This window comes from Sinohyriopsis cumingii, chromosome 2 (assembly GCF_028554795.1).
Source record: "Sinohyriopsis cumingii isolate HCF-2022 chromosome 2, ASM2855479v2, whole genome shotgun sequence".
Lineage (NCBI taxonomy): Eukaryota > Metazoa > Mollusca > Bivalvia > Unionida > Unionidae > Sinohyriopsis > Sinohyriopsis cumingii.
Window position 1 is genome coordinate 125,378,230 of NC_142962.1, and position 17,930 is coordinate 125,396,159.

At 37.1% G+C, this 17,930-nt stretch overlaps 1 protein-coding gene across 3 annotated transcripts in view; it reads left to right on the plus strand.

The window, feature by feature from the left end:
- The first annotated feature begins 321 nt into the window (after positions 1-321).
- LOC149805763 (muscarinic acetylcholine receptor M1-like) overlaps positions 322-17,930 on the plus strand; it is an 81,575-nt gene continuing 63,966 nt past the window's right edge. For 2 of the 3 annotated variants that reach the window (XM_089950433.1, XM_089950436.1), the window contains exons 1-3: positions 322-551; positions 1,418-1,550; positions 12,581-12,679. Coding sequence is in view for 1 of the 3 variants with exons in the window: in XM_089950436.1 (XP_089806562.1) it covers positions 1,491-1,550; positions 12,581-12,679 (159 nt within the window). In the remaining 2 variants the exon portion in view is untranslated. The remainder of the gene's footprint in view (positions 552-1,417; positions 1,551-12,580; positions 12,680-17,930) is intronic. The other variant, XM_089950432.1, reaches the window with a different exon arrangement.

The following is a 17,930-nucleotide window of genomic DNA, read 5'->3' on the forward strand; positions in this document are numbered from 1 at the left end:
AACTATGAGTAGCTCACGCGCTGAGCAAACATTATGATGTTCCATATCTAAAGCATACACAAACTTTACTTATTTTACACCATTTGAAAACCTGCAATTGTTACAAAAAGTAGCTTTTGATACCATATTTATATTTCTCATTCAATGAAATGGTGAGAGTTAAGCATTTCAATGCCTGACAACGATAAATGTGCCGTTGGTAGCTACCTGTGCTTTTCAACACTGAGTATACTTGTAAGGCTTCCGATCCGTGAAGAGAGAAAACATTAGGTGATAAATCTTTTCTTTTTATTGTGTGCTTACTTCGTGAGAAGAGGTGAGTAAAATGTTAATCGCCTATCGAGCATTGGATGGAACCAGTCAAATTATATATTTTAGTTACCTCTAGCATGGTGTTTGGGAAAATCGTTTTACAAGATACAGTTAACACGTATTACGTTTTGGGTTATGTGTACCCTGCTATGTCAATGGTGCACTGGAGATTGCTAATATCCACACTGTATTCATTCGTCCATCAAAATCTGACATCTGTAAAAATAAAGATTTGATCGGTAAGTAAGTTTTGTATAAAGTCATATGCATGGTCATCTAGTTGGCTTACACTTCTATCAATAATGTAATAACATATGATGTTCAGTTAAGTAATCTAAAGAATTATTCTAGCTTTAGTTTCAATGGTTACTACAATCAGTCGATTTTCTTCTCTGAGGTTCAGAAAAATCTTTTTTTCCTTTGCTGTCACTCTACAACTGCAAACAACCTTATATTTATCACGTAGAGATTTCAGAGAGGTACGTAGGTTGAAAATGGATTTTAACTTAAAATTACATTACTCCTGAGCTTAAAAGAGTTAACTTATGTAATTGATAGTGTTAATAAGACAAGACTGGTTCAGTTGTTCAGTAAGCGGAAATCATACACAATAGAGGAATATATGAAAATATTCCCACTAAATTTATTCGTCGATTACACTGAGGAGGGGTTTTGGCGATAAAGTGGGGTGGGGGGCAACCAGCGGATAGTTTTTCCTCTTTGGGTTTCCAAAAAAAAAAACATGGTTCCATTGTTTCCCATTACCGTTTCATAAGTAGTTTTGTCTTTATAGATCTGCCTTATATTTGTTACATGGATGTTTCTAATGGAACAGTGGCGGGGTGGGGTTGGGCAGGCCAAGTGAGAGCCCAAAATTCCCAGAATTTTGTTTGCGGAGGAAGGCATGAATTCTCGTTACTCACTGTAATGGAGCAATATTCATTTAAAATTCAATTATACTTTCCTTTTTCTTGTTTATCCGCATTTTTCTTGCAGTGACACTGAGATGGCTACCTGTATATTTTAACGATATAAAGATTCAGCTTAAACGAAAAAGCATTAGAAAACTATCTCATAAGGTACGTTGTTGTTGTTGTTGTTGCAGGTACAACGTTTGAAGGCACGCACAATAAAGCGGCGCATGGAATGTTGGAATATGTCTTTCACATGTGAAAGGAATGCAAACTTATGAGAATTATTTCGCCACTAAGTCTCTAGAATTCACAGTTAAGTATATCGTAAGTATGAGAATTATTTCGCCACTAAGTCACTAGACTTCACAGTTAAGTATATAGTATTTGTCTCGATAGGAACAGTTTATTTGCATGCCAATCTGCTCATCAACGGCGAAAGCTATACACAAAATTTGTACAGGCCTAAAGTTTGTAAATTTTCAGAACCTCTCTCTCTCTCTCTCTCTCTCTCTCTCTCTCTCTCTCTCTCTCTCTCTATATATATATATATATATATATATATATATATATATATACACACACTTTAGATAAGCAGCTATTTAAGCAGTTTAGATTAACTGCTATTCATTACAGCAGATTATTTGGACCTTGAAATTACCGTCTCCCAAAAAGGACACCAGCTTTTCTTTGGATGGAAAAACTTTTGGTTCAATGATTATATTAAAGGCAGATTTGGCATTATTCTTTATAGTCTTTCATGCACAATTAGTTGAAAGAAAGGGGCAATGAACAAACAAAAGGAAACAAATTAATTTGTAAATCTCACGTGGTTATTTTTTTGACAGCGAAAAGAAAACAATTATGAACATCAAAATCCTAGTTATGATTGGCTTCATTTTAAGAAATGATCTCAGTCAGTGACCCTAAATTATATTTTGAATAAGGAACCGAAATAACTATAGGATGTTCTGATTTCTGTAATACCATTCGTCAAACTAGCCTCGCGATCACTTGATCGATAATTATCTCAGAGTGCTCTTATACTGCCTTGAGTTTGCCGTCTTAGATAAATATTCCGACATTTCATCAATATAATTCTCATAGTGTTGCAAATGTACTGGATCTTACTGCGAAAACTTAAAGATATTGGAAGTGTACGACACGCGCTCTGGTTTGTTAATTTATCAACAGATAAGCATTACACACTTTCACGTATATTCAGCATGTTTCTTAGAAAATTAAAAACTTCTGAAGCATTTGCAAATTTCATTGTAATTTGAAAGGGAAATGATTTTGAAAAGAATTGGAATCATACACAGTTGTAGTTTTTATATCATTAAACATCCTTGCTACACTCTAAACAAGTAACGGAAAGCATTGCAACTAGCATTTGTTCCTCCAGGGATCAAACTATTTGACTGGGTTATAGATAGATTCTGTTCGACTCCCAACATCTGCCAAACCACACGCACACGTATCTATCTATATCTATGAACATAACTGTTACTGTCAATCTGTGTCTGTATGTATGTATGTATGTATGTATGTATGTATGTATGTATGCCTTTTGCTCAGATTTGAAATCATAATTTGGGAAGTATTCTTAGGACTTTTAGACTTCCAAGGATGGATAGAGCTCAATTTAAGTAGGTTTTTACATGTAATTGGGGGCTTTATAAGTTTAGACTTCCAAGGATGGATAGAGCCCAATTTAAGTAGGTGTTACATGTAATTGGGGGCTTTATAAGTTTAGACTTCCAAGGATGGATAGAGCTCAGTTTAAGTAGGTGTTACATGTAATTGGGGGCTTTATAAGTTTAGACTTCCAAGGATGGATAGAGCCCAATTTAAGTAGGTGTTACATGTAATTGGGGGCTTTATAAGTTTATGTGCGTTCATATTCATTCAACAACGGATGTTGCGAGAAAATTCACAGATATGAAACATGCAAATGATAATTCCATTTCTGAAAGATATTATAAATGATTTTCTTCAAAAAAGCCTCCTGTCAAAAGATGGATAAATAGCGCCATATTATCCTCCTTATACTGTTTGAAATAAAAATTAATTATCGTGAAACCCGGTGAAAGAAATTACGCCGACATTAGAGAGCTTGTTGATGAAAATAGGAAGTGCTGAAATAAAAGCCGTCAATTTACTAGCTACACCATTGCTATAATAGGCAATGGAGTACGATGCCAACACCGGGAAAGGATTTTAGCTTGGGCCAGTAAATTATAAAGCACACTGAACATACAAAAAACTATTTAATAGACTTGTGAATGACGTAAACTTCGAACATAAAACAACTGTTGTTCCGAAAATTAGTAGTTTTACAAACGAATACATGTTCCTAATACATTAACACGCGCGGGTAAATAACTAAAAATGACCTTCTGAACAAGAAAATTGTCAAATTTCTGATTTGGCTCGATTAGCTTTCTAAATATTCCATTTGTCTACTACTTTATCATGCATGACTCGTGTTAAATATTAAAACATCGTAAATATAATTCTATTTGAAACATTCAAAATTTATATGACTCATAGAACTATTTAGTAAAACAAAAAGAAACAATTTTTTAAATTATTTTGCCAGGACAAAATAAAACATTAATATCATCGAATGATAAAAAGTTTACTCGGGAATTTCCGTACGTTTTGTACTGACGGAAACCTCAGAAGTACCATACAATTAACAGTATTGTCTATGTACGACTCAATCAAAATAGCCACCGCTTTAATCTTTGTACTACCGCGCACTCGTCTTTTAGAAACTTATATCAAGGTCGTGATAATCAATACAAAAGGATTGTTAAAATGAACCACATGAAAGGGAATAACCATTTTGCAGACAGAGAAGAAAGGGAAATTTGATAATAATAATAATAATAACAATAATGAGGACTTTGTATAGCGCCTAATCTTTAGAAGCTCTAAGCGCTTTACAATATTAGACAACACCTATAAGATAAGAAACATAATAATAATATTACAAAAACAAACAACACGAAATTAGAAAAACATTAAAAAATAAAAAACATGCTGAGAATATTTCAGGTAGGAAACATTATTAGGTCTTTAAGTTAGTTCTTGCAGTCGAAATAAGTGAGTTTTGAGAGCCCTCTTGAATGTGATCACTTTGTCTTTGTGTCTCAGTTCAGTGGGCAATTCATTCCACGTTGCTGGGCCCTGGTATGTAAAAGAACGCTGTCCATATGACTTTGTTTTAACAGTGGGAATAATGAGTATACGATTGTCAGAAGAGGAGCGTAAGTATCTTGCTGGCATATACACATGGGTGAGGTCAGATAGGTATGTTGGACTAGAGTCCGACAGTGAAATGTAGCACAGAGAACAAATTTTGTGTTTGATTCTGGATCGAGTGGATAGCCAGTGTAGGGTATAGAGCAGCGGGGAGGTGTGCTCTGATCGTGGTACTCTAAGTATGATCCGAGCAGCTGTGTTTTGAACTTTTTGAAGTTTCTGGAGTAGATATTGAGATGAACCAGACAGAATTGAGTTACAATAGTCCAGTCTTGAAAGTACTAATGAACACACAAGTGTTTTAGTGGCATCAGCTGAAAGATATTTGCGAATTGAGCTGATGTGTCTCAGCTCAAGATATGCAGCCTTGCATATGTTCATGACATGTTGGTGCAATGTGAGAGTACTATCCAGAGTAACACCTAGGTTTCGTACTGATTGTGTGAATTTAATGTTGGGGTTGCTGATATTTATTGTTTGAGGTAAAGGATGTGAATGAGAAAATCTTTGTGTTATGATCTGAATGGCGTCGGTTTTATCATCTTTCATCTGCAGCTTGTTACAAGTCATCCACGATTTCACATCAGAAATGCACCTCTCTACACCTTGGATGGTGGCATCAACTTCAGTTGGGTTGCTAGATTTGTATATTTGGGTGTCATCAGCATACATTTGGTGAGACACTGGGTGATTATCTATGATACTTGAGAGCGACTGAGTGTACAGAATGAAAAGAACAGGTCCAAGAACAGACCCTTGTGGAACACCACAACATAGATCAACTGGGCTGGAGTGTATTCCATTTGCAGATACAATTTGTGTCCTGTTGACCAAGTAGGACTTGAACCACAGTAAGGCTGTATCATGAATGTCAAATACATGCTGGAGACGGTGAAGTAATATATCATGGTCTATTGTGTCAAATGCTGCAGACAAATCAAGGAGGGTGAGGACTGTAATCTTTCCGCTATCCAACGCAGATAGAATGTCATTAACTACTTTTAGAAGAGTTGTTTCAGTACTGTGGCAAGGGCGATATGCAGATTGTACATTGCTAAAAAGACTATTTGAATTTAGATGAGATACAAGCTGGGATAGAATAACCTTTTCTAAGATTTTTTAAATGAATGGGAGATTAGAAACTGGGCGGTAGTTCTTTAAATCGTTATGGTCTAGTGTTGGTTTCTTCAGCAGAGGCTTTACAATGGCAGTTTTGAAAAATGATGAGAATTCCCCAGATGAGAGAGAGGTATTAATAACATCAGTTAGTGAAGGCAATACTGGATCTAAGCACTCAAGCAGCAATGATGTTGGAATTGGATCAAGTTCACATGACTTTGGTGCACTCTTCATCACCATTGTACGTACTAAATCCATAGAGACAGGTTCAAATGCTGCTAATAGTTTTCCGCTCAAATTCTGTATCCCAACTGTATGGTGACGACGAGTCAATTGAAATTGTGTTGTCAAGCTTATCTCCAATGGTTTGTACTTTGTCACGGAAGAAATTTGCAAACAAGTCCGGAAGGTCGACTGGAGAGAAGGTAGTTGGAAGTGGGGTCGATTTGTTCCTTGACATTAACTTGTTAGTACTCTCGAAGAGCTCATTGCAGCTGGAACTTTCCATGATCTTAGTAGTGTAGTGGGCTGATTTCGCTGCATGGACTATATTTGTGACATTCTTCTTAGCGACTTCATAGATTTGCTTATGAATATAGATAGATTGATAAACACTGATAAATATAATTCTATTTGAAATATTCAAAATTTATATGACTCATAGAACTATCTAGTGAAACAAAAAGAAACAATTTTTAAAATTATTTTGCCAGGACAAAATAAAACATTAATATCATTGATTGATAAAAAGATTACTCGGGAATTTCCGTACGTTTTGTACTGACGGAAACCTCCGAAGTACCATACAATTAACAGTACTGTCAATGTACGACTCAATCAAAATAGCCACCGCTTTAATCTTTGTACTACCGCGCACTTGTCTTTTAGAAACTTATATCAAGGTCGTGATAATCAATACAAAAGGATTGTTAAAATGAACTACATAAAAGGGAATAACGATTTTGAAGACAGAGAAGAAAGGGAAATTTGATAGAGATAGAGAAGAAAGAAAGAGTGATAATATTGGATCTTACATAATATATGTTCTACTACTTGGATATGACACATTTTTACTTATAATCATACCAAATGTATATGAAGAAAAACAAGTTTAATCAACTATAATCGCATATCAAAGCAAATATGTTTTGACTAATCATTGCCGCCTAAAAATCATATCACAATTCTATGAATATATGTATGCAATCAATCTATATAAAGTATTGTTTGATTATATCCTTATATGCATCTGATTTTTGAATGACATTTTTTTCTCGCATAGTTTTTATGAAATCTATTTCTGTATCTTCTGTGTGTATCTACATTCCAGCACACAATTTGGTATTATTGTCCAAAAACACCATATATACAATCCAGCACCCAGTTTTTGATTACATATAGGGGTCTACGGGAAAGTAACACACGATAGGCGTTTATGGAAATATTCAAAATTAATTTAACATCAGGATAACAGATAAAGCAAGTATCTTGACTTTTCTTATCGTGAGGAGCAGTAAACCCTTCTGAATTATACTTTCGTATGACTCTCTGCACATTTCTGACAGAAGCACGATCTGTTTTGAATTTTCCATCTTCACAGTTTGAAAGATGAATCAACGAATGAATGCATGACTGAATGCTCTTAGAGTTAGACAATCGCTCTATATATAGGGACATAGTGCGTGTAAAATGTAGTCACATGAAATTTTGCAGTCAAGATGAAACGATCGCTCTATTCCAGTAGGAAACTAGAAGACGAAGCCAGGAGACAACGACACCTCATACGCGAACTGAAATGGAATCTCAAGCCCGTGGTAGTGATTTCGAAAAGGGCATTAGCGAACCTGAATCAAAACTACGGGTTACAGAGCTCAAATCAGAAGTACCACCCAAGAAAGTAAAAGGCTTCATTACCGACTTTTTGGCATTCCTTTCCAGAGATACTAAAACGACAATGATAAGCGAAAGAAGGCGATTGATTGAGATTCTCCATTCATAATAATAGTCTGAAGTAGCCCATCTAGTTCAAGTTCAGAACGCTGACAATATTAACACCCTACAAATTCATAGAAAAATCAATACGTCCAGCAATATAATGAGGAACTGAACATGACTGATGTAAAAGCTACACTTCAATTGACCCACGTTTCACTTTTTAAATGTAGCAGGGCACGCAAATTGTTATTGGTGGACGAACTTCGCAGTACAAAACGCAGTATCCTCTAAATTAACAGCTGCCAAGACCAGATATTCCAAGCCCGTGTCATAGGTCGAACGTATATTGTAACAAGAACGAAACGGAAGAATGAAAAAATAGCATGGAAGAGCATTGAAAATAAGCAGAATTCCTGTTACAGCAGGCAAGCATATCGAAAGAGACAGCGTGTGGCATTCCTGACATGCAAAATCATGAAGACGCCTTGGCTCTAAGCAATACGTTAAAAGTATACTCTCAAGTTGTTCTCTTATTTCGAGGGCTCGATTCCCCGGACGAAAAGTACACCATAATCAAGAGTATAACTGGATTCACATGATTCAATTATTATTGTGAGAAAAGTGACCAAGTCGAACAAAGACATACACTGTGAAGAGATAGGCATTGGTTGTTTTGCATTTATGAAAAAGAACGGATGCATTGCTCAATTTGCAACGCGAATCTTCGTCAACCATCATGAAATAAGTTCAAGTCCAAAGCACATTTTGTAAATGATATCGTTTCTGTGACCATATCGTGGACTTACATCTTACATCCAAGACTGCGATAATGAACTTCAGGTAGACATCAAGGAAGACGAGAAGAAAAATAAACAAGTGGATTTCATCTTTTTCTAGTTTGAATTTATGCAAATGACTGACATTCACATCATTAATTTTTGTATACTTCATCAGGTTTGCGAGAAGTGCATTAAAACATCTTTTTCTTTTCACTGCCCCCATTGCATTATGATTCCAGTAGGACATCAAATTTGTTTCCTTTCAAATGATCTAGACCCTACCGAGGACACATGGATCAAAGAGGACATCCATCCAGTGTTACTATTATCGTAATGGCACACCATTTCTCGTGATACGACCGATATTTTTTTTCTCAAATATTATTCAGGCTAAAGTACCAAAATGCCCCCTTCCAGTTATCATGATATGGAGTCAGACCTATACATACATGTGACAGATACAATTCCAAGAGGTTTTTTTACTATGCCATCGAGTCGCACGACAGAAATGACCAAATGTTATTTTGCGACACTTTTTCAGAACCGAAACAAATGAACAAGTGGTGCTCCTACAGTTACCTGACGTTCATTATTTTGACCTTGACGGTAATGAACACAAAAAAAGGAGAAGCATTCTAGACCTGGTGCCAAAGCTCACGCGTCCATTACCCCTTTGATTCTGAGGAACAAATGTTAAAGTATTGCCTATCCGATGTGGACATTTTACGCCATTGTTGTGGAAATTTCTACAATCGTTTCTGGATGACGGAGGTATCGATCCTTTGAAGGAAGATTCTACCATTGCTAAGGCGTGATGATTAGTGTACAGAAAGAAATTCATGTCCGAAAGCTAACTGGCCGACATATAAACTTTCCTGTCTGATATCGGTCCATACTCCGCCAAGGCTTTTGTGTTGATTGCATTTATTATGCGAAAGTGAAGACTATTGGATACAACATGCTATAAACGGGAGAGAAAAAATAACTGGAAGTCTTTCAGTGGTTGGCTGGTAGAAGACCCTCAGATCGTCTACGGGTTCAATGGAAATTTATTCAACGGATGCCAGAAGTTTCAACGAAACCCGAATAGTCATTTCTCAGAGTTCACACTGGAAGAGGTCTACCAGCAAATATACCAACGACCCTTGAGGTTACAAAAGCAAGGATATCGAGTGGTAGACATATTCTCACAATGTTTAAGAACCGATCCCGACTTAAAACACATTGTCGAACTTACGACGTGGTGGACATCGAGCCTTTGAACCCAAGCGAGTTTATTTGGAGGACGAACATACGAATATCACATGCTTGCTACACTACGTGGACGAATCGCAACGAGAAAAATCAAATATATCGATGTGTATTTGTTGCATCCTTGTGTGTACAAATATTGCCAGTTCTCTACAAGATGCATGGAAATGTTGAGTGAAAACATCGACGTGGAACGCATTCATCAATACAAAGACTTCGTCTAATGCAAAAAATGAATATCAATGCATTTGCACCATCTCTTCTTACATCAATGCAAGGGAAACTAATATTTCCTATATGCCGTACGTGAGTTAAAACATGTAATCAATACATGTTTTTCGACCACACATAGGGAAAACGCGCTTTGACAGGACTTGGGAGAGCATCTACTTGTTTCGCGCTCTGGATCTTGTATACCACTTATTACAAGTCTGCGAAAAATGTTACCACATCACGAGGACTACAATACAATAATTTTTTTGGGTTAGGTTAAGGAATTTTCAAACTAAAGCTAGAAGCAAAAGGCTATCCTTGAGTCATTAAAAAAACAGTTGCATTGCATAAAAGGCATCACTTTGCAACACGTAGAAAATAATGACGGAAGACGATCGTTTGTCAACAGTTATGATTAATTGTTTGTGGGGAAAACGTGCACAACGTCCGATCTTTCTCAAGACGGAATATTTGGCAGATCCGAGCTGCTAATTTCAACTGATGGACGATAAAAGAAAACTGAACACATGTGGAAATCGTTTGTGAAACTTGGATCCTAGTCAAATACGAGGAAACAGCGGAGTTTTCTCCTGCGTCGTTTGGAAATGGCATCATTGCAGCATATATGACAGCCAATATTAGCTTAAAATTGTTCGATCTCTTAAAACGTTTAGGAGACTGAGTCTTGTAATTTGACACCGACAGTTGCATTTACATTCATAACCCTCATAACCCTTACCAAGTCATCGATGGAGAATGTTTAGAGACAGTGAATTGTGTCGAGACTAAAATAACATTAAAGTGTCTACGTAGTGTTCCTGGGGCACTTCGATAGAGAATGTTGTAACACTGACAAGTTTATATTCAACTTTGTGAATTTTAATTTGTATCTTACTGATGTTTTTGAATTTAAAAGAACTTATGCGGAAATATTTTATATATCAACACACTATCAAGTACATCGCCGTATTACACACGTCTTGTTAATCGAAACATCGCAGCATCGGATGTGCACCTGAAGGAGTGACCCATGACAATAAGTGATGAAGTTTTGCTCTATTGTATGCAACATCACATTCTGCTCATACGTGTTGTTTTAGGGCCAATGTACCTTAGGCCATAAATATTGGATCACGAAGCTCAGTGGGAAGTAGCTTTGGTAGAATTCATTCATCTCATTATTTCCAAACTGTGAGTGGAAAACGAACAACGTTTAACGGCGAAATCCACAACGAAAGCTAGATTTAAAACAGTAAGAGAACTGAACGTATTTGATTACTTACCTGAAACAGATGTACTGAGATTATTGCAAACTGAAGACGTTAAAAAAATTCTTAAAGTGTTATTTTGCATTGAACCGGGAAGGTGAACTTTGTATCTTTTCATATTTTATATGTGAATAATCACAAAATATAGCAGATCCTAAACGATAAGTCCAACTTCAGTATGTTTGCAATGTCACTCACCATAATAAACGACGATGTAAGAATCGCTGGAATTTCATCCAATGTCGTCTTTGGCTATTTCAGCTGACAATTAATTTGAAATCAAAGGACAGACCGAAGATTACATCGATCTGAATAGTAGTCTCTTGTACCTGAAATTTAAAACTTTCTCAAAATGGACAATAGTAACCCAGCCCGCGAAACTAGTTCCCGTCAACAATTTAATACAATCGTTGTCCAGTGAAGTGGATTTGAGCTCGTATAACAAACTCGTCAGCAGCAGCAAATGAACATGCAAATAAGTTTCGTTTGTTTTCGATTGCAAAAACGTTGGTGACTATCATGATTTGTATTTCCGCACTGATGTGTTATTACTCGCTGGTGTATTTTAAAAAATTAAACGACAGTGCTGTCTGTGTATAAATAAGACCCTGCGCATTACTTTTCATCACTTCTATAATAAAATATTTCATTATTAACATTTTGGTTACTCTCCAAGGATTCGAATTGAAATCACCTCAATCCTGGCTGATTTGTTTCATCAACATTGATTCTATGTTTGCTTGACTTTTGAATGTCGTCCACATAACTTGTTCCACTATCTCTATTTGATATAAACGCCTTTCTTTCCTTATACAATATCGAATAATGAATTTCCGTGTCTTTTCTTCCTGAAAGTATTGAAGTAATTTACAGCGTTCCTGCTCCAATATAATTCCTAAATTAGCCAGTTTATCAATATACTCATGATTTGTATTCGAACGAACACTTATGTAACATCGTTTTGGTTTCTTTCATAAATATGTAAGATGAATTCAAACAAAAAGATGATGAGATCTTTTCTGTAATCTTTCTTACATAAAATCATTTGTCAGAATAACCTGAAGTTTCACACCAAGTTAACTCGGTTTTATAGGGGGGAAATATTCCTCAATGCAGCCTTAGTCAGGAGAGCGTCAGGAGTGAATCAAAGCCCCCCAAAACATGTTTAACGGCATAATCGTGCTATGAAATGCCGAGGCTGCTTTTGGTTTCTAATTGTCCCGTGGATTCAAACAGCTGGGAGAGAAGATCTTGAATCGGAGTCCAGACTCTCACTTACATTCGTCCTAATAGATACCTGGTTTGACTGGTGTCGTTTCCCTTTTTTAAGTAAAACTACAGGATGCACGTAAAGTCGATGCTTGTCTTTTTACTCGTTAGCATTATCCATCAAATGGAAGACGGTACTACTTAGAATCAATCTCAGGCGTACATTCACTTTGTTCAACAAGTATTTGTCTTGCAACCACATATGCAAATTCGAAGTTCTAATCTGCGTCATTGTTTGATTTTATTTTCGCAGTCGTTAAATCCTACATTTGTGGTCTTCATCACTTCTGAAATCAACACTGCCGTTGAACTTGTCCAGTGTGTCAGGTTTCCATATCACAGAAACATCCAGGTAGGTGTTCTTGGCTTCTTTTCCGTGATGTTCGTGTTACACTCGGTAAAGGTAAATATTCATGCTGCTCATCACCAGGAAAGTCAAGTTATAATAATTGATTGGTAACAATCTGCATTGTTTTGACTTAAATGATATTAAAAGCGTGCTTTCATTATTCAGAACAAAATAGATAAAACAATTATCTTCGTTTTGCAAAACAGTTGTATTGGTGACAAATCAATGGAGAAAATATAATTATGTTTCGATCTTTTAATCACATGTTTGACATGTGCCAAAGTGGTGGCCAAACAAAATGTTGTGAAATATATTAGGGCAAAATCTACGTTTTGGACTATAGGAAAGAAAAAAGAAAGAAAGAAAGAAAAAAAATAAAATAAAACATGTAATGTTTTAGTTAATTATTAGCATATTTCTTTTATGTTAGGAAGTGAATCATTGGATTTTCCAAGTAAAACGATTGTGATAATTCACTGGAGGGAAATAAGATAATTAATTTCACTGCTGCGTCGATAAAAAGATAACGGTGAAATTCGAAGTTATTCTTAAACGTTATCGTGGCCGGGTGGACAATATGGGCATCCCCCATTTAAGACGACTCAGATTCAAATTATATATTTTCTTACGTCGAATTGGAAAGATGAATAATGTAAAGTTTTATATTTGCTATGCGAATAATCACAAAAGATATCAGATCATAAACGGTAAATCGCTAACATGACACGGGATCCAATTCGAAATCTACTACTTCTATCGAGCCAATACGTTTGAGCATAAAATAAAAAGAATGTGTCATCAATCCATATGTTTATCAATTTGCTCTCTAATGTGAGCACGATGTTCACTGTATCAGCTGTAGTGTGCTCTTTTCATCACATTTTAGTTAAGGCTTTAATGTTGTAATTATACATATTAAATTCATCCCATTTTAGTTTAGGCTTTTATATTGTAACTACACATGTTAAATTCATATATTATATTGTAATTACACCTTAAATTCATCTGCTAATAGGTACTAGTCATTTAATTTTTGGTGGGGAATTGGTTGGAGGCGGAGGTTAATTTACTTTTGAGATGAAATATTTTCGTGTCTGATCTGAAGGAAATTAATACATGTTCCAAATAACATAGAAGATGTTATACGGAATTATTTCGCAAACGATCAGAGCAATATACCTTATACTGAAATTAAACAAAACATGCCAGACCTCAGAGAACTGAATTCTCTGTTATATCGTAGCCCGTGTCGAGGTACGCTCAGAAATACCGCGGTACCCAACATTTTCGTGGTACCCAGCCCTACTTTACACATATTCAGTCCTCATGGTATCTGGTACACATATTCAGTCCTTATGGTATCTGGTCGCGATCAAAATATAGAGTGTCAGAATATAGACGGTTAAGAAATGTTGTTTGCATCCGTTAGTCTCGAGAGACAATGGAAGTGCGCCCATGAGAGATGTCCTGGTTGGTGGTTGTGCAGCGTCTGCTGTGGCTATGTAGTCCAACACGGGAGTGACAGTCCTTGCTGAACTTGCTGCACTTAAAGGTTATGTCTAGTGTTGGTTGGAACTGCTTCTTGTTCCTCTGCGATCGTTTTTCATCAGCTAGCAAGCGTAGCTTGTCCTCGCCGGCTTTCAGACCAGTGATCAGAGCATGTCGCCAGCTTGATCTCTCTAGAGCGAGCTCTTCCCAGGTGTTGACATCGATGTCAAGGGCTTTCAAGTTGCGCTTTCAGACATCCTTGAAGCGGAGATGTGGCCGTCCGATCGACCTTTTACCAGGGGCGAGTTTCGAATAAAGAATGTCTTTGGGGATCCGTCCGTCATCCATCCGACGTATATGGCCCAGCCATCTGATGCGACGTTGGCAGAGGAGTGTGACCATGCTGGGAATCTTGGCACGTTCAAGCATCTCGTTGTTTGTTACGCGATCGCTCCAAGTGATCCCGAGTATGCGTCAGAGGCATCGCATGTGAAAGGCGCTTAGTCTTTTCTCTTGTGAGGCGTATGGAGTCCAGGTTTCACTGGCTTACAGGAGAGTGCTTAGCACGCAGGCACGGTACACTGTGACCTTGGTGTTCAGGGTCAGCATGCAGTTGTTCCACACTCTCTGTGACAGCCTGGAGAGAGTTGTTGATGCCTTTCCGATCCGCTTGTTGAGCTCAGCATCCTGCGAGAGGTTGTTGGTGATGGTAGAGCTGAGGTACATGAACTGACTGACCACCTCAAGTTCGTAGTTGTTGATGATGATGCTTGGGGAGTCCGAGTCCTGAACCATCACGTTTGTTTTCTTTAGGCTTATGATCAACCCAAACTCATCGCATGCTTTAGCAAAGCGGTCCATCAGGCGCTGTAGCTCAGCTTAAGTGTGGGTGGCTAGAGCAGCATCGTCAACGAAGAGCATGTCCCTGATGGTGACTTCACGCAATTTGCTCTTTGCCTTCAGTCGTGTCAGGTTGAACAGTCTGCCGTCTGATCGCGTGTGCAGGTAGATCCCTTCTTTGTATGTCTCAAAGGCGTAGTTGAGCAGGACTGCGAAGAAGATGCCGAAGAGCGTGGGGGCAAGGGTAAAACGTAGCATGCGGTAAACTATATACGCGCGTGTGTGCTTTGGATTTTTAACGTAGCTTTAACAATTTTTTCAGTCATATCGCTACGATGTCTGCAATGTGGCAGTTTATAGTGATGTCTAGCACTGGGGCAACATGCCGCAGACATGTAGCATGATGTCCCACCCAGTCATATTATCCTGACACCAGGCTGACCAGTTCTAACAATAACATCTTAATGCTGAGCGGCAAGCAAGGTAGCTGTTAGTACCATTTTTGTAAGTCTTTGATATGACTCGGTCGGGGACCGAATCGACGACCTCCCGCATTTGAGGCGGACCCGAGCGGTATTATTATACTACATAGGCCTAACAATAATTCTTGTCAAATCAAAAGTACTAATTTTTAAATCGTCAGAAAATAACGAAGTGACACCAATCATAAAACCAGCCAGAATTACATTAAAATCGACAGCACAAGTGATTTATTTCCAAGGAGCTACACCATTTACCGTTATTGTTATTTTTTTCTCGATAAAACTAAATTCTAGAGGTCATAATGGCATCAAATATATAATAGGAATGGTATCTGAAAAAGTCTATAGGTTAATTAAGCGCTGCGAGAGAGTAATAACATTGTTGGTAATTATTTTGTAGGAAACGGGTAGCTAGAGTTATAATAGTGTATAATGATTCAAACCAATGAATTGTCCACAAAACTGACTTAGAAACAGATAAAAAGTTTGAAACCAGTCATTTCTAGAAATTCAAGAGCACGTTCTTTGATTTTGACGTAATGATATCATTTGCACAGGTAGCCTAGTACACTATGGAAAACGGTATACCTTGAGCAATGAAGATAATTTAAATGTTAATATAAATTACATTCCCATTAATTTTAATTGTCAACTCTAGCATTATTACTATAATACTTACTACCTATAGAATAATTATCTATAGTGAATAATATTTTCATTACATTACAGTAGATATGATTGGGTCAACGGAACATTGCATTGGTGTGTACTAATGTAGTAAAATGAGTTTGTCACCCTTCATAACAATGATGTATCAGCTACACAACCAGAATCTTTAGATATTAATGGTTCAGCTTCTTTAGATCTGATTGTAACATCGACAATGGTTAAATTGCATTTATATGTGCGGAAATGATTTTATGCTCAATAACCCGGTCGATCATATACACGATCAGATACGAAAAAAATAAGAGATAAGCTTGATGAATATCATTAGGTATTTATACATGAAACGAATCACGTGAAATGCATTTTGCAACCGGTAGGTAAATTTGACACAATGCTTGCTTAGCCAACCATGGCTGACAGCGCTTGCTGATTTTTCAACAACGGTTGTAAACTTTCAATAATCACGAAGATTGTAGTATAGTTTTGCTAAAATGCAATAGCATACCATGTTTCTTTGATTTATTTGTTTTAATATTTATATTTTACCTTTAAAAACCACCTGAAACAATTCTGGACTTTATACCGCGTTTGATGATCTATCTAGGGATTCGTTTACCAAGTGTTGGATTAAACGCATCAAATCATTAAAAAGATCTTTATCGACGCGTTGACGTTAGAGAATATATTTTGATGTATTATAAACAAGATCGTGTAGTACATCAAGTCGTGTAACAGGCACACAGCAACCAGGTATATGTTTCTCACCAAGATATTTGTTCATAGTGTTGCTGGTAATTTGGCTGATGCACTTGGATATCACCGTCAACGACATTTTTTAAAATAATAGTGAGGGTCTTTACTCAACATCGAACACAAATTACAGTAATTGAATTCCGACCATTACGAACCGCTCCGGTGGCCTTGTCGTTAGAGCGTACGCCCCAGATGCGAGAGGTCGTGGTTTCGAATCCCGGCCGAGTCATACCAAAGAGTTTTAAAAACGGTACTTACAGCTGCCTCGCTAGGCGCTCAGCATTAATAGGTTATTGGTAGGACTGGTCGGCCTGGTGTCAGGGTAATGTGATTGGGTGGGACATCATGCTACATGTCTGCGGCATGATGCCCCAGAGCTAGACATCACTTTAAATTGCCACACTGCAGACATTAGCGATGTGACTGGAAAATCGTTAAAGCTACGTTAAAAATCTAAATCACACACACACACACACACACACACACACACTCGACCATTACGTTTATGAACACGAGTTGAATTTTGAGCAGAATTGTTTTTTTAAAAAAGAAAAAGAAAGAAGCGTATCCAATGGCAATGCGAACAAGGAATAAGCAAAGACAAAACCATTCCAAAATAGTTCCTTTGTTCCTAAACACTGTTCGCGAATCGATTATTAGTCATGTTTGATTAATTGCAGTTAAGTTTGATTTTAAGATGGTTAACATATAAACCTGCTTGTGATTGTACTGTCGGTTGATGTTCAATAATTGTGTTATGATATTCTTAAAGATTTTAAGAAAGCAGTGAGTTGCAAAACGACTGCTTTCTATTCCACAATCGACGAGGCCACGAGAAGACCTCGAAGTTTCTTTTTAATGGCTATTTGCACCGCTGATTAAGCCAACGAGTGAAATAAAAGCTACGGCCATGAAAATATGAAACAACAAAACAAGTTCCAGAAACCACTGTAGCAGTCATGGGAACACAACAACGACCTAGTCCGATCAGAAGTGCACCAGTACAATTATCACAAATACAA